This window comes from Danio aesculapii, chromosome 9 (assembly GCF_903798145.1).
Source record: "Danio aesculapii chromosome 9, fDanAes4.1, whole genome shotgun sequence".
NCBI classification, from domain to species: domain Eukaryota; kingdom Metazoa; phylum Chordata; class Actinopteri; order Cypriniformes; family Danionidae; genus Danio; species Danio aesculapii.
The window spans coordinates 31,283,419-31,306,392 of record NC_079443.1 but is presented as its reverse complement, the minus strand read 5'-3'; the positions used below and the strand labels follow the sequence as shown (position 1 = coordinate 31,306,392).

Below are 22,974 nucleotides of genomic sequence, written 5' to 3'. Positions count from 1 at the left end.
GGTTCATACGGTCATGGAAAATCTGGAAAAGTCATGGAATATTGACATGGCATTTTCCAGGCCTAGAAAAGTTTTGGAATATCAGAAAAACCCACAAAGTTTAGGAAAAGTCATGGAAAATGGATATCTGTATACTTGAATATAGGTTATTTACTTCTTTTCTGTCTTTGGCCACTCACATATTCTCACATTATTAGTGCAGTTTTTTAAATTTTACAAAGATATAAACATAAATTGAAACTAAATAGATTGCTGCGTGTTTTCCAATATGCTGTAATCAATTTAAACATGCATTGTTTTTCTTTTACAATGAAAATTTGTCATGAAAATTTACTTGAAAGTCTTGGAAAAATCATGGAAAAGTCATAGAGTTTTCGTAGTAAAAATGTGTATTAACCCTGAATAATAATAAGACTTTTTTGTTGGCTTTTGAATGATCAGGTGACACTAAAGTTATTGCTAAAGGAATAAGTTACTTATTGAGTTAAAATAGAAGTATACAAATATACAACAAATAAACCGTTAAAGGCAAACGTTTTAGCCCTGCTGTAAAAGTTTGATATTTTTTCTAATATTTCTTAAGTGATATTTTTAACACCTATTTAAACTTAATAGTTTTAATAACTAATTGGCAGATCTAGTGTCTTTTGTCCTTGAAATGATGACAGTACATTATATTTTTCGAGTTATTTTGCAAGATACTAGCATTCAGCTTAAAGTGCAATTTGATGGCTTAATTAGGCAAGTTTGGTTACATTTTTAAAAATATTCCAGCCAAACTAAGAGATATAACACTTTCAACAGAAGAAAAAATATAATAGGAAATACTGTTAATTTTTTTTTTTTGCTGTGAAAAATTATTACTTTTTTAAAAAATGCAAATTTTACAGGTGGCTGTATATAACATAACAACAAAACATTATTTTTCTTAAGTTGTCCTTCGCGCATTGTTCATACAAAAATTGCATGGTTATTATTTGAAGAAAATGATTATTTTATTTCCTTGTTTAGTTGTTCTCTCCAGTGAAGAGGAAGATGAAGAAGAGGGAAGAGAAGAGAAGAAAAACTCATCCTTAAACATCCAGCCACCAGAGGGTACAAAAGACATGAATATAGTAGATGAATCGACAAGAGTTTACGAGCAGACCAAAAGTCCAGAGTCTTATTCAAGCATCACAGAGATGCATGAAGAGGTGAGCATGATTATCCACGTGCTGCATTAAAATGCACCAAATAAGTACTTTATACATAGTTTATTTATATATGATAAATGTCTGTCTAAATTAAAGAGGACTTGTGATCAGGCTCTGGTATTGATGTGCGTATCTGTGTTTTTGCTGTCAGGAATCTCAAGGTATTCCGCTACCGCTGTCCTCCCTTCACATGGGTGGAGTTAGTGCCAAATCCAGTGGTATTATGATGGTGAGAGCGATTTGTTTTTGAGAGGTTGAAGTGAGGAAATATATCTGAATCATTCTGAACAAAGCTATATAGCTGTGGTTTACATTAGAGATGCACCAGTGTATCAGCTGCCAAAGTGTGACCCTGGACCACAAAACAAGTCATAAGGGTCAATATATTTTGAAATGAGTTTTGATCTGAAAACTCAATAATAAAACATTAATGTGTGTTTGTTAATATAGGACCATATTTCGCTAAGATACAACTGTTTGAAAATGTGAAATCTGAGGCTTTAAAAAAAAGTCGAAAATATTGAGAAAGTACATCAGTAATTATGTTTTGGTATATTTATGCTAGGAAATAAAAAAAAAATGTCTTCATGGAACATTAACATCTTAACTTGATATTAGGGCTGCACAATATTGGAAAAGTTTGACATTGCGATATTTAGTTTTGCTGTGATTTCTATTGCGATATGAATAGAGTTTCATCAAATAGCTTGAATAGCTCTATTTGGAAAGAATTCGTTCAATTTGACTGATTTGGGACTATTCTGAAAGATCATGGGGATTATTCCGTGTTCGTATTGGAAAGGTAGAAGTGAAATATTTTACATTACAGTATACAGGCACAGAAAGTGAATAATCAATTGTAAAGTAACACTGTATAGTCTTCATTTTATAAATAATTTAATAAATATATCTTTATTAGAGTTACAATTGCCTGAATATTTTCAACTCTGGTGTCTGAACATGCAAATGATAAACTTTCACTCTATTATGGTAAAACTCTTCAATGAATCCAGAAATCTTTTGGTTCTGAACTCTGGCTCCTGGTAAAATATAGTCCCAACATATAAACTCAACATTGCACTTCCTTGGATGTGACTATTGCGGATGTGCACATTGCGATATCGATGCTGAAACCATATATTGTGCATTCCTACTTGATATGGTTTCTATTTATATAGAAAAATGTATAATTTTGAACCATAAAATGTATTGTACAAGCATTAATGGCGTAATATATGTAATTTATTCCTAATAATAAACCTGGACAACTTGCAACTAGATTTTTGTGGTCTAAGGTCACATATTTGATATAACAAAACAAAACAATTTATTAATTATCAGCATGAAGGCACTGAGAGCTGTAATATCTATAAAATATTCTGTAATTGGGTAAAATAAATACTTCGTCAAAACAAAATGAAATCTGCATAAATTATAGTTTGCTTAGTAAAATTATTATTATTAATAATATTAGTAATATTAGTAATAATAATAATATAGCCTTTTGAATGTTAAATGTTTCATGTTCATGTTCAATGAAAATGATTTGATAATGCAGCAGTAAACTATTTTGCATTTATAAATAGTAAAACTTATATTTAACATGTTCACTGATCTAATTCAATAAAAGAGGTTTAAGACAGACTAATACCAGTAGCAGAATTAGCCTATTCCATAAATACAAAAATTTTGCATGAAAATAATTAAACAAGTTTATGAAGAATGTTTTTGGATGCATGTCTGTTTCAGAGTGTTTTTTATACATTGCTTTTTAGATCACTCCATACAAGATCACGTTTTCATTGAAAGGTAAACACATTTTATAGATTAAATTTAACAAAAAACTGAATTACTTTGTATATACATTATAACATAGATCAAAAACTCTTTACATTTTAGAGTTTTCTAAACTATTTTGTCCTCTTGTGTACTTGCAGGAAACTCTTCAGATTCTACAGTGAAAATTTCTTTGTCAGCGACTAATGTGTATAAATATAGCTTGTGGGAGGAGCATACAGTTTGGGGATGTGGTCTGGATAAGAACAATGAGGCCACGCCCACTTCTCTACTCTTCCTTTGGCTGTCTGATGCTCAGGCACACAAACTACACGATGATCTCTCTGTCATCGAGTTAGGCACACGTCCAGGTCAGCTGCTCGCCTACATTATTACTGTATTTATGTCTTTTAAAGCAATATCAGCCAACATTCTGATCCTTCTTCACGAATGTTTTTTCTTTGTGTGTACACAGCTGAAAGCAGTACTTGTTTGTTGCTGTGTATGGCTGAACCTCTTTCTGGTATTGAGAGTGCACTTTTGTGCTCTTTATTGGACATTGTGGTTTCGAATCAGGGCAGTCCTGAACTTTATTGTACCTGCCTCACACAGTCAGACAGCCTGAATCTTCTGCAGAGCTCAGAGGAAACACACCTGCTCCAGCTACTGACGCCCAAACCTGATGCACAAACCAGTACCTCTGCACAGGTTCAGACCCAATATTTATATATCTTGCTTAATTACCTTTTCACTTTTTTGTACTTTTGTTATTACAAACCGCCATATTTATAATTGGTCATCTATAAAAATGAATAAGTATTAAATAAAGCAATTTACAGTTAGATTAGTTTTGTGCTGCAGGGTCACATATTTATCCAGTTTCTGATACATTTTAGGCTAATGCATGAAAAGATTAATATAACCAACCAATAATTTCTTAATTAACTGCATTAAAGCACTGGGAGTTGTAATGTCTATAAAGTAATCTGTAATTGGGTAAAGTATATACTTGGCCAAAATAGAATTAAAGCTGCATAAATTATAGTATAGTAACAATAATAAAAATAATAATAATAATAATAACAACAATAATAAAAATAATAATAATAACAATAATAATAATAATAGCCTTTTGAATGTTTTTAAAAAGTTTCTGTCAATGTTCTTTAGAAATCATTTGATAATGCAGCAATAAGCTAGCTATCATACATTTATAATTTAATAGTATTTTGTTTGTTTCTGTCAGTGTACTTTCTTTTTTAAATACTTCCTAAATGATGTTTAACAGAGCAAGGAAATTTTCACAGTATGTCTGATAATGTTTTTTCTTCTGTTTATTTGTTTTATTTTGGTTCGAATAAAAGCAGTTTTTAATTTTTTTAAAACCATTTTAAGGTTGCCTAATTACCCTCTCCTCCTAGTTAGCCTAATTAACATAGTTAAGCCTTTAAATGTCACGTTAAGCTGTATAGAAGTGTCTTGAAAAATATCAAGTCAAATATTATGTAGTGTCATCATGGCAAAGATAAAAGAAGTTATTAGAAAATCAGTTATTAAAACTATTGTATTTAGAAATGTTGAAAAAAACGTCTCTCCCTGAAAAATGTCATAACAGGGGGGCTAATAATTCTGACCTCAACTGTATTATCAGAGTGATTGTATCCAGACAAGATTTTTATTTTTTATTTACTAAATAAATGTTTCCAGTCTCAGGATTCTGATGTTCAGCTGGAGCCAATCTACACGCTGTGCCACAGAAGAGCTCAGGGTTCCTACAATGTTTCCTTGGCAGCTACACCAGGAGCAGAATGGACACCGTACAAACACTGTGGTCCAACACGCAGGTGAAAACATGGATTTTACTGTGGTTAAAGGGATAGTTCAGCCTAAAATTAAAATTCTGTCATCATTTACTCATCCTCCACTTTTCCCAAACCTGTTTGGAAGCCACTGAATTCCATAGTATATTTTGTTTTGAATAAAGATGTCAATAGTTGGTCTTTCCCAACATTTTTCAAAATATCTTGTTTTGTGCTCAACAGAAAAAAAGGAATTCATAAAAGTTTAGAATCAATTGAGTGTGCTTAAATGCTTTAAAAGTTTCATTTTTTGCTAAACTATCCCTTTAATGGGAATTTTAAAAAATCACGGCCAGCACTAGATACATTTTAATTTGAAGACTAGGGCTGCATCTGAAATCACCTACTACTTACGAAAGTGTTATATGTGAATTTATTACATGACCGTTAGAAAATAGTAGTATGAATGTGAGTAGTATAAATGGATTTTGGACGTACTATATGTCATTATCACATGACCTACCCACATCAGTTGTGTCACCTCACTCCCATTCATGAATTCTCTCACGTGGCATCATGTGTAGTGACACGATAGTGTAGTGTTCATCGGATATTAATTCCTTACATTTATATAGCGCAATTCTGGACACTCAAAGCACTTTACACATTTTTTTTGAGGGGAATCTCCTCATCCACCACTAGTGTACAGCATTCACCTGGAAGCCATATTGTGCTAGACCGCGCATCAGCTGATGGAGAGGAGACAGTGATGAAGCCAATTATGATATGGGGATGGTTAGGAGGCCATGATGGACAGAGGGCAGTAGGCAAATTTGGCCAGGATGCCGGGGCTAAACCCCTACTCTTTATCAAAGGACTTCTTGGGATTATTAATAACCACATAGTGTCAGGACGTCGGTTTAACGTCTCATCCGAAAGACTGCGCTCACTGAGCAGTATAGAGTCCCCATCAATATACTGGGGTGTTAAGACCCCCACACAGGTTGAGCACCTCCTGTTGGCCTTATTACTTCTATGAATTTGGACATACCACTCAGCTCGCTCGTTTTTAGCATACTATATAGTATGGAAGTATGTAATTTCGGATGAAGCCTCAGTTTGAAAGACATCTGATAGGCTCTCTTTTTTAAAAATTGAAGACTTTATGAACAGTAGCATAGTGTCCTTTTGAAAATCAGTAAAACTGACCCTTTTTTCTCTTCTAATTTACCGCTGTTCAACTCTGTTTAGATTGATTCAGTTCCCTCCGCCACCCTCGAAAGGAGCCCTCACAGTTACGACAGAGGACCTGGAGTGTTTAGACAGTGGCGAGTTTCTTAATGATGTCATCATCGACTTCTACCTCAAGTAAGAGAACTAAAACTTAATGACACATTGGAGAGGTAAGAATTGGGTGTTTTGACCACCTGCATAAAGTGTGGTCTGATTTGCACCTTGGTCTAGAATAGAAGCATTTTTCTAGGTGCATAATATGTCTTTGTCAAATGTCTGTTTTTTAGCTGCCTAAATCTGAAATCAGTACAATGCTAAAAAAAACAAAACGTTTGATTTACTTTATCTGATAAGAGTCTCATCCAAAACTCTTTAAACATTTCATACCTGCAAACTGATGATGTAAATTATATGTTTCTTTACAGGTATCTTCTGGTGCAGAAGGCTCCGCAAGCATCTGTAGCCAGATCTCACGTTTTCAGCAGTTTCTTCTATAAACAGCTCACACGCAGAGACAACGCTAATGAAGACAGCACAAGCACACCGTGAGTATTTGACACGCAGCACACTCTTCACTTCATATACAGCCCTCACACAACACAGAATATTCACTTCTTATTGTTACAAATGCTTTTTGATCATAAATCTTATATTTATGTGCTGGATTTGTGCCATCAGAGCTCAGGTTAGAAGGCATCAGCGTGTGAGAACATGGACTCGTCATGTAGACATCTTTGAGAAGGACTTCCTCTTCGTGCCTGTCAATCAAGAGTAAGTATTTGATACATTAATATAAAGTTTTTAAGCCACCTAAGGGCATACTCACACTAGGTACAATTGCCTTGAACTGCGCCGAAGCGCGCTCCCCTCACCCCCAACAGCCTGCACTAACATTGCATTTTACCTTCCGAGCTGGAACATGCTTACATCATCGATGATGTGACTGTTCAGTTTAACAGGAAGAAAAGCGCTCTCGCTCAGCACAGGACATTGCTTAAGTTCTATTGTTTTGAATTTATTTTTAGTCGTTTGGGATGCAGTCAAATATTTTGTGAAACAGATCCACCTCTTTTGACGCTCATAAATTATCATAAAAGTCATCGAGCTGTAGGTATTAGGAGGTTTGTTGAAGGTGCAGCTGATGTGCAACGAGGGGTTTGCATCTTCAATAAACTATGACAGTTTTTGTTCATTGAAAAGTTAGAATGATTAAAAATCCATATAAAACAATCCCTTAAAAGTGATGTCGGGTCTTCAGTGTCGGGCTCAGGCGCTCTTTGCACTTACAATAAAAGTGTACCTTACCAAAGCTCAACCGAACTGCTCTCTGGCACACCTCCTCCAACCGAGGCAGAGCTGACCAGCTGAACCGCACCTGAGCCCAATTCGGAGCACTTGTCAAACAAACTGGGAAATGCGTCTGGGCATGATTTGGAGAGCCTAGTGTGAGTGCACTCTAAGTTTCAGTTAGTTTTTACTAGTCCTGGATTTTAGGAATTGTAAAGGTAGTTTTAGTTTAAATGCTCTTTATCATCATTGTATCTTTTGCTGCACAGTAAAACTGCTCCTGAGCAAGTTATGTTCTGGTTTAGAGGTCAAAAAAGATTGAACCAATCAAATGTGAGCACAATGACACTTCTCTAATGCAAAAAAGACACTCCTCTAGAATCTCTTGGTCTAAATTAAAGGTCACTAAATAGTAAAACCTTTTAATAATAATGGTGATTATTTACTATAATTATGTTAGTTGATTTATGTAATTATTGTAGTCACAGTCATTTACACATTAGCAGTTTTAGTTTAATACCTTTTTTGTTTAATTATATTTAAAGCTTTATTTAAAGCAACAATTTAAAGATTTATTTTTAAATCAGGAGATAAAGCTTTTAAAAAGATTAATCATGAGCTTAGATTTTTAAGTCTCTTTTATAGCTTTATTACCAATTACTTGCGCTAATAAAGTAAACTCTTTTCATCTTGCTCTATTAGTGTTTCTAAATATTTCACATTTTTAATCTTTTAGTCTTTGCTTACGAATTGCACTGACTGTCTCATGAGAAGTCAATCACAGCATCTTTTGCTGCATTTACACTGCATTGTGTAAATTCCAACCCAATTCCGATGTATTTTTTCTCCTATGTAGCACAGATGGGATATGGCCCATGTACGTTTAAGCCGAAAAAAAAATCACATGGATTCTAATTTACTCAAATCAGATTCAGGCTTTGTTAATATGTGCAATTGTATGTGATATAAATCAGATCCGTGCCCTCGTGTCTGCAGTGTATGCAGGTACATCGGATCTGCAGCGAATGACATGCAGATTAAAACTGCAGCGAATGACATAAACTCTGACACTTTCATTTCAGAACAGACTTTAGCAGAGTCACAAACCTTAAATCTTATATACTAGGACAAGCTTTTATACTGTCATGTAGCACAAGTATTTTAAGAGCCCCTATTTTGCATTATAAAAGATCATATTTTGGTTTTTAGGGTCTCTAACAACAGGCTGATATGCGTGCAAGGTCAAAAACACTTTTATTGTCTTATAATATGCATTTATTTTTACCTAATTATCCCAATGACTCCCATATGATTCATTCAGTGATTCATTTGTTCCAAAAACCTCTCCTGTGCGCGAGGCTAATCTGCTGTGATTGCTCCGATGACCCAGTCTGTTGTAATTGGTTGACTGGGTTCAGCGCGAGACAGAGAGAAACGCCCACCATGGCTATGAAGTAGCAGAGAGTATGTGAGAGCCCAATGCAGGAATGCAATAAAGCATGCAGTTAAACACCAGCATATTGCTCTACTCTTAAACATAACCCCAATAATAACAACGACACACATTCAGCATCAATATACACAGTGGCAAAAGTTTTAACTTTTTTGAAAATTGCCCGCGCCGCATGTATAGGAGCAGCTGATAGTGGCCATAGCAAAGACAAACAGCAGAGAATTACGAGTTAACGCATTTAAATTGGTAAAGGAAGAAGCACGCCTCGCATTTTCAATGTGGTTTTGGACGCAATATGTGAATAGCCCAATAAAGATTTAATCAGAGAGATACAGTACAAGCACTGATCTATGATAGATAACTGATTACAAGCCACACGGGGTGAATGCAAATCATAACCCACAATTAAACACACAAAATTGAGCAAACTACACAAAACAAGGCAACAATTTTAATAAGGATTAATTTTAATCATTTTATCAACATCTTATGATCCTGAGGAAGAAGAAACTGGTCCATAAAAACTTTAACAGTTACTGACAAAGTCTCTGTCAAAGTTGACAAAGTCTCATACATAATAGTTTCTGCTGCCCCTTTCTTTAATAGCAAATAGCATACGAGTCCTGCATTGCAGTGTACGCTATTGTATCAAAAATCAGAAAAATAACAGGAACAAACACAGCACTAGGCTGGCTATACTGTGGTATTGTTGTAAAAATGAATTTTAACACTTTATTCCCCACAGCTGAATCTCCGTCTGTCAGTGATCGTCATCTTCACGTCTTGATCAGCCCCGTGATCCCCCTCGCTTTGCTAGTGTCTGAAGGGAAAGGCGCGTTCACATTTTACTGGATCTGGAACTACATATTTGGTGATGTACCGTATCGAAGTCGACGTATTTAAGCTAACGATCCGAACCAAACACGATTCATTTATTCGACTCAGACTAGTTCTTTAAATAATCGTTAAATGAAAGAATTGTTAAAAAATCGTTTTAAACACAGTGCACTTTCAGATTTAAACCTCAGCTGGATGTTTTCATTCACTTATGGCCCGTTTCCACTGAGTAGTATGGTACAGTTTGGTTTGGTACGCTTTTATGGCCGTTTCTACTGTCAAAAGGCATACCGAACCGTACCGTACCACTTCTTCGTCACCCTTTCGAAAGGGTACCAAGCACAAGAAAGGGTACCAGAAGGCAGAGCTAGATGCGCAGCTGAATGCTATTGGTTTACAGAGATACGTCATTCGCTTGCGCAACAAGCCAGAATGAAAGCAAAGAACCACCATGTTGAAAATACACAGCCGAGAGATTACAGCGGAATTATATATACATATAATAATGAGCCATGGTCGACCCGAGCTCAAACAAACCTTGTCGTCGTCTTGATGAACAGCCACAATGCCAAAAAGAAGAGCAGATTTACCCTGTGCCCCTTAGTTTTTTTTTAACAAGCCAGTCTGAAGGTTTCGCTTTCTTGCTTGCGCTCGCTGCCCATCTAACTAAAATAACAAACTTCTTGCGCTCATGATAATAACGTGCGCTTGATTATTGACAAACGCGAGAGTGACACGCGAAAAAACAAAGGAGAAGCCGGAAAAAAGGAGCACATTATTTTATCATTATCACCGTTTGGACTATTATGAACTCAAAATGATTGTTCTCTAACAGAGGCTACATGTGCTGCTGAAGATTATAGACACAGATAAGAGGTTTGCACTGACTGTGGGCTATATTTTGTGTTGTTTTTGAACCTAAATAAGGACAAAATTTATGCTGTGTGTATTTTTTCTGTAATTTGTAACATATTGGAGACTGTAAGGGTCTGTATGTGTTCATATATGTTGCATTTGTTTATTTATTTTTTATAATTGCAGACATTACAGTAGGCTATTTCACACTGTCATTGATCTGCAGTTATAATCAACTCATGGTCATAGAAAAGTTAGTAATAAACATTTCTACACAAGTATTTATGTGTGTAAAGCATCTGTTTTGTAAGAAGAGCTTCTCATATGATATGTAAGCGAGCCGTACAGCTTTACTGTAGACATTTTCTCAAGCGAAAATGACATCGACTGAAACTTTCGGTCATACACCATGCCCACCAAAAGGGTACCCTTGGTAGTGGAAACACAAGCCTGGTAAAGGTGACCTGTACTGACTCGAACTGTAGTGTACTGTACCAATCAGCAGAAACAAGCCATTAGTGCTGTGTTACACACTGTATCAGTGCTCGAAATTGTGACCATTTTGGTCGCTTATGCGCCCAAAATTTTATCTATGCGACCTCATAATATATTTTGGAGCATTTGTGCGACTGCATATAATGGTTGTAGTGTGACCTGTTTTGATTTTTTTCTAAAATCGTGCTGAATTGCTCTTCTCTGCCCTATATTGGTTATATTAGCTGTCAATCACTCAAGGCTTTCCGCTGTCAGATGACAGGGAGCTTTTGTGAACGCGGGAAATGCAAACGGCTGAACAGTGAAAAGTCTACAGGTTTGCAAACCCACCTAAAGTTACAAATAATAGTGCAGATGACAGCGATCATGCGGTGAATGTTGATCTGCCAGCCGAGATCAGTCGAGTGTTTTTGGAGAAGGTGCCTGAATCTCGATGCGTTGCATTCACTGCGTGTTCAGCGCAAATGTCAGCTAAATGTGAAATCTAACGTTAGACACATCATTGCCAAAGAAGCTTGCCTTTTCTAAGTTTAAACTGATCCTGTGGCTCATGACAGAACGGTATTGAGCTGGTGGTCATCGTAAGAATCCTGCTCTGCTCCGCTGGTATATTGGGTCAGCTGACTCGCCTGCTTTATTCCACAAACACAGAAAAATTAAAATCAGCGCATAACGAGACTGAGCATTTAAAATGACACAACCCAAACCAAAACCTTTAAAGAGTGGTAGAAGTGAGACTTTACTTTCTTTTGTCCATTCTTTCTTGAGATGTATATTATTTTTCTATTTAGTTATTGATGACTGCTTTGCAGCTTTCAGCATTGAATTTAATGATTTATTATAATCTTGCATTTGTTCTGTAGCAGAAATATTATTTATTAAATTGACATGCATATAAAAACAATAGGGCAAAATAAATATTTCTTACTGCAATGCTTCATTTTTGTTTGATGCAAACTATAGATTTAATTTTCATAAATTAACAGTCAGACTTTTTATAGCACATAACTCACATTCAAGTACATTCAATCAGCCTGATAATGAGAAATGTAGTTCATTGTTAGTGTTATTGCCATCATCAATTATTAGACATTAATTTTGCAATTATTGCACAAATATCAATAAGTCATAACAGACTAGATAGATAGTTGTTTCTGGTTTTTGTTAGTAATGATTGTTGTTGTTTTTTAAATACAATAAATCCATAATTATACAATTTGCAGTGGTGCTCATTCATTTTTGGTGGGTATTCCTAATTTTTTTTCTGGTGCTCCTAAATATTTAAAGTTGGGAGGACCGGTGCTACCGTGTAAAAAAGTTAATATTGAGCCCTGTGTATGGAAGCTCATTTTCAAAAACCCATAATAGGGGCTCTTTAAGAATGTTAACGAGAGAGCGCGAGTACAACATCCGCCACGTAAACGATATAAAACTATTGCATACATTTTTTTTTTAGATTAGATTCAACTTCATTGTCATTACACATGTACAAGTACAAGGCAACGAAATGCAGTTTAGGTCTAACCAGCAGTCAAACTATGAACATGACATTAAAATTCCTACTGGTTTTAAAATAGCCTCAATTAAAAAAATATGGACAAATGAAAACTATTCTGTCATAAACTATAGCAAAACAACTTGTCAAAAAGAAAATAAAAAATGAAATCCTGCAAACAGATTAAATGGAGGGAAAAAAAACGCTCTTCTATTATCAGCTGTCAGTCAGCGCCCGCTCTTTTTTTTTCTTTTTCTGTTCAATGCGCCTTTTGCCTTGTGTCGTGTAAATGCAGACAATCCGATATGAGTCACTTTTAAAAGATGATATAAGTTGGTCATCAAAAAATTGGAAACCATCAAGATTATTATTATTATGAAATCTGCTGTATAAATGCAGTCAAAGTTTTAACAGAGCAAGTTGAAGATCAGCATCATGATACCAACAAAACCTGGTTGTGCTTGTTCGGTTTTGTCAACTCGAAACTACACGTAGATAATTCAGTACTGTTGTTGAGACATTTGAGGGAGTTTATGAGCAGTGCAAACTTTGGAGTGAACTTTGCTGAAGTGTTTTATCCACAAACATCAACTTAATACACTAAAAGATGTGTAAAAAGCATAATAGGACCTCCTTAACTCACTAGTTTATGGTCATTAGTTTGTGTTGGCTTTTATACATATGATGCAACCTGTGAATATATTTATTTATTTATTTTTACCAGTAAGTTATATCATTAGTGGTCTTTCTTTCAGAGCTCACTGGTACCTGGTGGTGATCTGTTTCCCGGGCTTAGAAGATCCACAGTATGTGAAGCGGGATGACAGTGGCTCAGTGCAGGGGAATGGAGGTGAGGATGAGGGTGAGTCTGAGAATGAGACCCAGGGAGACCATAGATCCAACAGCGATGAGGACAAAAGCACAGGTAGGATGGTTCGAGATGAATTGTAATTCTACTAGCAATTTACTATTACATATTGCTGTAAGTGTCATTTTATCATCTTTTGTTCTTGATCTAGATGACAGTCGTATAAAATCAAGCACATCGCTTCGTCAGCCTGTAAGTCCTTTCAGGTCTCCTAGTGAGAAGTCTTTGAATTAGTTAGATATCATTGGATTGCATTTGATTAGATTATTGTTATTATTATTATTATTATTATTATTATTACTACATTGTGATTTTTATTGTAGACATATAATGCACACAGTAACAACAGAATCTTGTGCTTCTGGCTGTGTAGGACTGTACAGAAAATACCTGCAAGAAAAATGTTGTGTTGAAAAGGTATGTGTGTCTTTAAGTTTTCTTAAGGTGGGAATTTAGAGTAAGTCAGTCAGTCAGTAATAAGACTATTGAACAACAGCCATTCTTGTGGAAATTTGTGAATATATATTTTTGATCCATTCAAAGTTGACTACTGTGTGTGCTTGTGTTTCTATTTTGAACAATTTTAAAGTCAAAATTATTAGTCCCCTCTAAATATATTTTTAGATTGTCTACTGAATAAACCCCTGTTATCAAATAACTTGCCTAATTATCCTATAATACTGGTCTAGTATTATATACATAAATACATTAGGGGTGTAACGGTTCACGGTTGATTCATGATTTGTATGGATCACAACACAAGGTTTGGAAGACACATGACCAGCGGATTAATATATTTTTTGCTTGTAGATCAATCCTATATTTGTAACAATTGCAGAGAGATCACCACTCGTGTCATTTAAATCACGTGTGAAAGCATTTAGGCTTTGCTGTAACATATAATGATGACGGAAGAAGATGTGGTAGGTTATTCAGCATGTGGTGGGTTTTTTAGAAGGTGTTGGTTATTCATTTGTGGGCTATCAAAGGGGTTTTCCGTCACTACTTGTTTAGCCTGCATTTATGCATTCAGTGTAAGCTGCATGATTAATCATTAAAAGATCAGGATCATCTCAACAAACACGCAACATAAATTATAAACGATGGTGATTTGTATATGTTTATTAATCCTGCGAATCGCTGCTTTCAAATCTGTGCTTGAATAACACAAAAATCAAGAAAGAGATTGTTTACTCGAGTTAGTTATGAAGTTACAAACAGTCAAATAACACAGAAGTACTGGGATAACAGTTTTTAGTTTACTAAAGATAAAACCACTGATGTTTTTGGTAAAGATAAAATCATATGCATTTAACTTGATGATCAAAAATGAAAGTTGTAACCAGCAAATATGTTATGTAACCAATAACCAGCCATCAAAAATATGCCACTGAATAATTCTTCAAAAATGATTCATCTAGCAATGAATCATGAAGTTTTATGAGTGAATAACTGAATCATTTTTTGAAAATGAGGCTAAAATAAATATAGGTTGTCCAAATTTTTCCACAGTACTGAATATTTTACAATTTATTTTTATTCAGCTGATTATTTCCTCATTTTATTTTTATTTATATTTTTAAATGTTTTTGTAATAAGTTGAAAGCAAATGACATTTGTCTCCTCCCTATTTTGGCTGATCCGAAAAATGGTCCGATCCGTGACAAAAAAAACGTAATGTGATCGGAACCGTGAGATTTGTCATCCGTTACACCACTAATATACATGTATATAAACACAGCTGACCTGCCATACACGCATGTATATAGGTTAGGTGTGTTTTGGGGCAGTGTGTCTCAACCACATTCCTGGAGGGCCACCGGCTCTGCACATTTTCCATGTCTCCTTAACCCAGGGGTGTCCAAACTTGCTTCAACACACCTGCCAGGAAGTTTCTAGTATATAGTAAGAGCCTGGCTGCTTCCGAATCTGCATACTTCCATACTATATAGTACGCTAAAATCAGTATGCGAGCCGAGTAGTATGTCCGAGTTCATAGAATTCGAAAATCAGTATGCGAGAACTACCCAGGAGACTTACTACTTCCGGCGAGATTCTGAAGTGCGCATCCCATGCATGCTGCACTATCCCATGATGCCCCGCAAGAGAATTCATGAATGGGAGTGTCGCAACTGACGCAGGTAGGTCACGTGACCATGACAAAATGGCGGATGTAGTACGTCCGAATTCCATTCATATTTCTTACATTCATACTGCATAGAACGTACTTTTCTAACAGCCGAGTAGTATGTTTAAATTCAAATGCAGTACCTACCGAGTAGTAGGCGGTTTCGGACACAGCCTTTGACTTGCTGGTTCAGGTGTGGTTGATTAGGGTTGGACCTAAACTCTGCCAGACACCAGCCCTCTAGGACCGAGTTTGGACACCCCTGCCTTAACCGAACAACCTGATTTAGATCATCAGCAGAGACTAAAAGACCTGTAATGGGTGTGAAAGACAAAGGAGACATCCAAAACATCAAAAACAGTGTTGGTGGTCCATTAGGAACATGGTTGAGAAATACTGTTTCAGGCTAAGGTATTCACTGGGATTTTAGTATGTACATGGCAGAATTGTTTGGAAATTTTAATGTTTTTCAGGCCATGTATTCTCATCATGGATTCCCTGAAGTTGTCGATTCATGAACGCATCTTCAAACTGTTGCGCGAGTGAGTGTTTACACTTATGCTGTTCAGTTATTTTTTTTCTTCTTCATTTGCTATTAGTTATAGAATGCTAGTGTAATAATAAGCATATGTTTGTAATTTATGGTCATTATGTGTATAATTGTATTCTTTTTCAGATACCTTCAGGTTGAATGGGAGACAAAGAGAAGGGGTACTCGTGACTTTAGTGCTGAACGTATGGTTGGTTCCCACTGCAAAGTTCCTCTACAAGACAACAGCAGTGACTGTGGCCTTTACCTGCTTCAATATGCAGAAAGTTTTTTACAGGTACACTTATGTTTGTTCTTTATTTTGAAATATAGGAAATGTCCATTTTGACTTTAAAGGGAACGCCAGTGCTGTCTGTGTGTCTTTCAGGACCCCGTGGTCCACTTTGATTTGCCATTGAGATTGGAGCGCTGGTTTCCTCGACAGCAGGTGCGAGGGAAACGGGATGAAATTCGAGACCTCATCCTGCACCTATACAGATTTCAGAAAGGCTCTCTGGGAAATGATGCTGTAGATGATAGGACAGATTATGGCAATGTCATTAAGTGATATAAAGCCTTTAAGATTACATACTTAATTTACACTAGACATATTTATATTTTAGCTGTTTCTAAACTTTTTTTATTGTACGCTTTTATATGGATTGTTGTAAAACATTTTGTTGGATTGTTTAGAAAAATAAATGTCGCTCGAATGAGACTAAAACGTTTGTTTGTTTATTTTCATCTCACATTTTGGTCTATTTAGTGTCTTTATTCGAGGTAAGAAGCAGATTGTTATATAAGTTTTCTAAAATAAGATATTTTTAAAGGAATAGTTCACCCAAATATAAAAAAATGTCAATTTATTCACCATTTGCACTCAAGTGGTTCCAAACCTGGCAGTTTCTTTTTTTTTTTTTTGTGGAACACAAGTTATTTTGAATTATTTTGTAAATTGGTTGACATTCATAGTTAATGTCACTGTCATTAAAATTTCACTACTGTTATCAGTGGTTACCAGTTTTCAACATTATTTACAATTATTTACAACATCTTATTTTGTATTAAAATATTTTAGAATAAGTAAAAGGTGAGTAAATAAGAATTTTCTGTCTAAAAGCATGAACAGTTGAGCACAGCTTTGCTCTATTCAACAGTGTCTGATATGTGAATGAACTCAGCCTTGAGCATGTGATTGGTCGAGCAGTTGGGTGTGACTGGAATCATTGTTTTGGTTGGTCAGCTTGTTAGTAGTGGTCAAGCAGAGTATCTAAAAGAGTGTGTGCTTGCAGGGATGTGTGGTTTAACGCTAATCAGAGTGTTAGAGATTAGACTGATTACAGACCACCCACTCCTGCCTGTAATCCCAGCATCCCTGTTCTGTGTGCAGTGTTTCTCTTGGTTTGTTTACCCAATATAATAACATTCAACTGGGTGATTATTCATTTTTCCATACGTGTACCAAAGTGCTCTACAAAAATGCCAGATAAAAGCCAATTGTTTGTTTTTCTACTAAGCTTGGACTCTTTAAGTCAAAAGATAGCTATATTTTGGGGAAGCATACTGCAGTACTATTATTTCTGTTATATTTGCCAGATTAACACTTGACCTTCAATTTTGCCATTTGATTAATAATTTGGACATATCAAGTATTAAACAGTATTTCCCAACACAATTTGGTTCATTTATGATTTTTTTTATTTATTTGAAATATTCTTTTAATTGAATAGGGAGATTTCTGTTGTCCCTAAAAATTTATTTTTAGAAAGAGGCTGGGGGGAAAATCAACAAGATTAGACTTATGCATATCTATAATAACACTACATGCTTCTTTTAAGGACACTCACAATCTTGTAAGTAAACCCTGGAAACATTCAATCATTGTCCTTTGGCTTGGTCCCTTTTTTCATCTGGGGTAGCCACAGTGGAATGAATGTTTTACACAGTGCATGCCCTTCCAGCTGCAACCCAGTACTGGGAAACATCCATACATACTCATTCACACACATACACTAAGGTCAATGTAGTTTCTTCAATTCACATATAGACATGTGTTTCGACTGTGGGGTAAACCGGAGCATCCGGAGGAACCCCACACGGACACTGGGAGAACATGTAAACTCCACACAGAAATGCCAACTGGCCCAGCCGGATTTCAAACCAGTGATGTTCTTTCTGTGAGGCAACTGCTAATCACTGAACCACCATGTTGCCCCCCTGAAAACATACATGTGTGTGTGTGTGTATATATATATATATATATATATATATATATATATATATATATATATATATATATATATATATATATATATATAATATAAACTTTTGCCATCACAGTACAGCTCTGGGGGTCACATTTAAAAACGTGGTATAGACACAAACAGGGGGTCAAAATGTGCTTATGCAACTACCCACACAAAGTTCGGAATCTACATTTAAAACTTGATGAGACTTAGCACAGCTGAGAGTAAACTCTGGACCATGCATTCACCCATTCTTAAGAAAAGGGAGTCTGGCGACAATGTTACTTTGAGGCAGTGCAAAATTAAGGAAATACATTTTTTTTGTATTCATTTAACTTTTATATGGACTTAACAGAGCCACTTTACATCATCATATGAGCCCTGTTGGAGGATGCATGTGTGTGCATAATTGCTATGAAAAAATTATTTATTAGATTGCACGTCAAGTGTCCTTATTGTGACACTATGTTGTCCTTCCAAAATATCCACATTATGTAGGATGTGTGAATTAATGGTTTTTGAAAATTTTCTTGTGAAACCCATGTGATTACATACTCTCCACACATGATAATCACATGATCACATCGGTTTCACATGAAACAGTATTGAGGTAACTTAAATAATCAGATGTAAAATAACACAATATACAGAGGTCAACATTTAAAATTGATCAAATCATTGCTTCAACGATGTCCTAACTCTGTTTAACAGCTATTTGTCTTAGGACAATTTTGAAAAACCTTTTTGATCCACTTCAAATGTTAACTACTGCATTGTATAAATATTTAAATATGTATAAGTTTTTCAAAGTTGATCTTTGTTAAAGCCACAAATTGTGTAATTCCTTGTGCCCAGATCATTTAAATTAGCTTGAAATCTTAACCAGAGTTTTTAAAGTAATCTCAATAAAAAAAAAAATTGTAATCCCAACTCAACACTCTGCAGTGTCCACTGCAGTAATCTTCATTTTTATAACACGTTTGTCTAACCCTTCAAATACAAATAAGATATTTTGTTGTATGACCAATATATGGTACGTTAACAATGATTTGGCACACACATGAAAAATACAAGGCTAAAATTGTGCTGCACAACCTTTTTAACCACTGACCCACAGAGGATGGTGTTCCAGTAAACTTCTTAATAAATGAACTGAAACTATTTTGCACAAACACATGGGCGCAGCTACATCCTGTTTGCTGCAAAGATCATTAGTACATTGAAAAAAACTCTGAGGTTTCAGAGTTCTTAATAAAGAAAGGTTTCAGTTGGTGCTCCAAATATCAACGTACGAAGAGTGACATGGTGAACTGGTTGAATTTTATGTTTGCAGACATTTTACTTTTGTGTTAAACAATAGGCTACACAATATTCGTTAAGCATGTTATATTAAAGTAAATTACTATAAAATGGACATTGAAAGCACAGTGAATGTTTAAGAAATGTAGTTAAATATACAAGCAAAAACATCATTTAAATGCATGAGTATAACCGTATAACATTTGTTTTCTTTATCCATGACATTACTGGAACTATTGCTCACTTTGCAAAAGAGAGTTTTTAATAGTTTTAAGCAACTCCCCAATAAACAGAAGGAAAGACTAGCTGGCTTTATTAGAGCTCAGTTTACACCACAACCTGTGCCAGAATGCTTCATGCCTCTCCGGGTCCTGTGGCCAGTCCAGATAGGTCCTAGTTTTTACCAGACGGGCCAGTCTGTGGTGGGAGGAAAGCAGGCGAGATGGAATGGTTTCTAGGAAGACCAGGATAAGAATGTCTCTGTGTTCGACCTGGAGCCGAAAAGTGGCCAGCTGCATCTCCAGTGAGCACCAGTTGCTACCGAGGTAGTTGCGACTGATGAGACAAAGAGTCCGGCGACTTGCGTAGATGCTGTCTGTGATGTTTTCCACAATGTCGTGTCCCAACTGAAAGTCCCGACTGTGCAGACAGATGCGCAAAAATGGAGGTCCACGCTGCTCTAAGTTTGGAAGAAGTTTCTCCATGACCCAGTGCTCATCCTTACTACTGTAGGACACAAAAACATCATAGCGGTACTGCTGCTTCTCCTTCATACGCAAAACCTCTCGAAACCATCCACTGGCGATGTGATAGAACGGCTTGAAGTACTGGCCTACAAATTTGTACATCAGGACCACAACAATAAAGATGCACAGAAAGACAGCAGTACTGGCGAAGAACACAAACTCTATGTCAAATGAACAGTTCTCCTTGACGTAGCTGACAAAGTTGAGTTGGTCAACTTCATTTTCAATCAAACACTGCAATTCTTGCATGGTTGGGTTGAACATGCTGACCTCCACCTTCTTCTTTTCCTTTGCCCATGAGACCAGCCATGCACTATCACAACTGCAGTACAGACCCAAGCCTTCAAAATAAACGTACTCCAAATCAGTGAGATGTTCGACAAAAGTTTGTAGAATATTGACAGTGTTAGTTGGGATAAGAATGAGTTTTCTCAGTGCGGTTAAATCTTTGGTCAGACTTCCATCCAGAAAGAATATTCTGCAGTTTGCCAGAATTAGAGTCTCGAGTTTTGTCAGATTATGAAACATTATGGCCAAGTTCGGCTGATTTTTTAAGTCTACGCATCCCAGTATTAGAGTTTTTAAATGAACAAGCTGATTGACCACAGTCAAGTCTCCAATATTGTCAGAGAACTTTGAATGAAATTCCAGACTGACAACAGATCGGACATATTTGCCAATGAATTCATTTTCACAGCTCACATATGCTGCATTTATCTGAAGTGAGACTACAGATGTCAAAAACAAACTATTGCAGTCCTCAACAATCACATATTGGCCTTTGATGCGTAAGTTTAGCTCATGATTCAGTGTAGTATTACTCCCGATAACAAGATGCATTGGTCTCAGGCCTGAACTAATGAAAAGATTGCTCAAATTACATGGAATTCCATCAAATATATCGGATAAATTCACTTTGATCAATGACATGTCAGGAGAGAAGTTCAGATCTCCCAACAGAAGTGTGCTAATGTTCATAAAATGCCCAAACGATTTTGGCTCAATGTAAATTATTCGATTTCCTTGGACATCCAGAACCGTCAGTTCATGTAAGCCACTGAATGTGTGTTGATGAATATGAGATAACTTGTTGCCACAGAGGTATAATTCTTCCAGCTTGTTCAGTCCAAGGAAAGCAAAATCTTCTATGTTAAAGATTTGATTATTAAATAATTCCAGTTTTATGAGATTTGTAAAACACATGAATTGGCGGGAAACTATATAATCTATATAAGGACCTAAACTCATGACAGAAATCTGTTGGACTGCTTGTGCATGTGAAGCACAAATAGACTGGAAATCATCTGATCTGAACATATGGAGAAATATTTTAATACTGGTAAGGTTGCTGAATAACTGAAAGACAGAATATACATCTAAGATGTTTGCATTTGCATGTTTGTTCAGCATAATGTTCTTAATATTTTTACAGCCCTCTGAAATCTCAGTTTGAGTTGGTGGTAAGTTAATTGTATTGTAATAAGCAAATATACTCTCAATGGAATATAACTTTGCTGCTGTACACAAATCATCAGCGTTAAGTACATCCACATCAACATACAAAACAGTGATTTGATGTACTCCAATCAAAGAAAGATATCTGAGGAAATCTGTGCTGGAACCAAAACTAATGCTGAACAACTTTCCAAAAACCTTCAAAGCTCCCTCATCTACTTGTTCTACACTTTTCAGATACAAATCTGCATATTCAATATTGAACTCAGTAGAAATGTCAGAGGTGTTAAAAACTGAGCAGTTTGGCTTCTGAAGGTGAGTTAGAGCATCATCAGATAAATAAAACTGCTTCAGTTTTTTTACATTTGTAAGTCTGCACAGAATCTCAGACATATTCTTCAAACAAACATCAAATAAGTATAAGTTTTGCAAATGAGGAATGTTTTCAAAAACATTTGGTTCCAATAATGATAAACGATAATATGAAATTGACAAAGTGGTAAGTGAGGGAAGGTGACTGAAATCAAGAGCTACCTTACACCAGTTTTCTGAACTGAAGGAAGATATTTTTAGTGAAGTTAGATGTGGTAATCCACTAAATGCTTCTGGAGGGATCTCTGAAAAACATCCAGTAATCTCAAGGTATTCCAGTGAAGCCAAATTTGAGAAGGAGTTTGGAGGCAAGACACCATGAGAGTGCAAATCCATCTTAATGTAAAGATTTAGTACGTTTGCAGGAAGTCCATGAAGGTCTTCTTTAATGTCCGTGACACTAACGCATTTAGCAATGTTTGTTTGTCCAGCATAGGTTGAGGCTAATGTTAACCCTTCCATATCACTGTAGAAGACACATTTACCAGGAATCCAAGAACAAACATATGAAGTCTTCAAAAAAAGCATGAAGACTGCAAACAGGAGCACCATCTTCAGTTCCTCTGTGTTCTTCATAGCTTATGATCTTGTCTGGCATTTGACTCTTTGGAGGTATTGAACCATATCAGAACAGATGAGCAAGAAATAAACTTCCTTTTGTGTGACAGAGTTCTAAAAATGTGTGATGTATAGACAGTTTCCTCATTTCTGTCATATATTAATATCTGTATTCAAATGCTTAAAGGCATAGTACACCTGAAAATTGCAATTCTCTCAGCGTCTGCATTTCTAAACATGTATTCTTTCTTCTGTAGGAGCAGCATCTCCCTGTAGCATAAGACCGGTTCCCTAATGAAGCTAGGCAGGGTTGGGCAGGTAAGTATTTGAACGGGGGATCTGTGAGGAAA

General features: G+C 35.9%; 2 protein-coding genes across 2 annotated transcripts in view; one reads left to right on the top strand and one right to left on the bottom strand.

The window, feature by feature from the left end:
- The window catches only part of senp7 (SUMO specific peptidase 7), a 28,737-nt gene extending 12,076 nt beyond the window's left edge, over positions 1 to 16,661 (top strand). The window contains exons 7-21 of the mRNA XM_056465423.1: positions 1,012 to 1,193; positions 1,345 to 1,422; positions 2,969 to 3,002; positions 3,131 to 3,340; positions 3,445 to 3,677; positions 4,677 to 4,813; positions 6,020 to 6,136; positions 6,427 to 6,546; positions 6,680 to 6,772; positions 13,179 to 13,348; positions 13,443 to 13,483; positions 13,665 to 13,708; positions 15,893 to 15,961; positions 16,096 to 16,246; positions 16,337 to 16,661. Coding sequence (XP_056321398.1) covers positions 1,012 to 1,193; positions 1,345 to 1,422; positions 2,969 to 3,002; positions 3,131 to 3,340; positions 3,445 to 3,677; positions 4,677 to 4,813; positions 6,020 to 6,136; positions 6,427 to 6,546; positions 6,680 to 6,772; positions 13,179 to 13,348; positions 13,443 to 13,483; positions 13,665 to 13,708; positions 15,893 to 15,961; positions 16,096 to 16,246; positions 16,337 to 16,516 — 1,859 coding nt within the window. The 3' untranslated portion in view covers positions 16,517 to 16,661. The remainder of the gene's footprint in view (positions 1 to 1,011; positions 1,194 to 1,344; positions 1,423 to 2,968; positions 3,003 to 3,130; positions 3,341 to 3,444; positions 3,678 to 4,676; positions 4,814 to 6,019; positions 6,137 to 6,426; positions 6,547 to 6,679; positions 6,773 to 13,178; positions 13,349 to 13,442; positions 13,484 to 13,664; positions 13,709 to 15,892; positions 15,962 to 16,095; positions 16,247 to 16,336) is intronic.
- Positions 16,662 to 19,713: 3,052 nt separating this feature from the next.
- On the bottom strand, positions 19,714 to 22,642 carry tlr20f (toll-like receptor 20f). Its single transcript, XM_056465424.1, has one exon. The coding sequence runs from the start codon at positions 22,640 to 22,642 to the stop codon at positions 19,796 to 19,798; it is 2,847 nt and encodes a 948-aa protein (XP_056321399.1). The 3' UTR covers positions 19,714 to 19,795.
- Between the last annotated feature and the right edge of the window lie 332 nt (positions 22,643 to 22,974).

Coding starts and splice junctions, on each gene's coding strand:
- tlr20f (XM_056465424.1), bottom strand. CDS start 22,642: ATGAAGAACACAGAGGAACTGAAGATGGTGCTCCTGTTTGCAGTCTTC.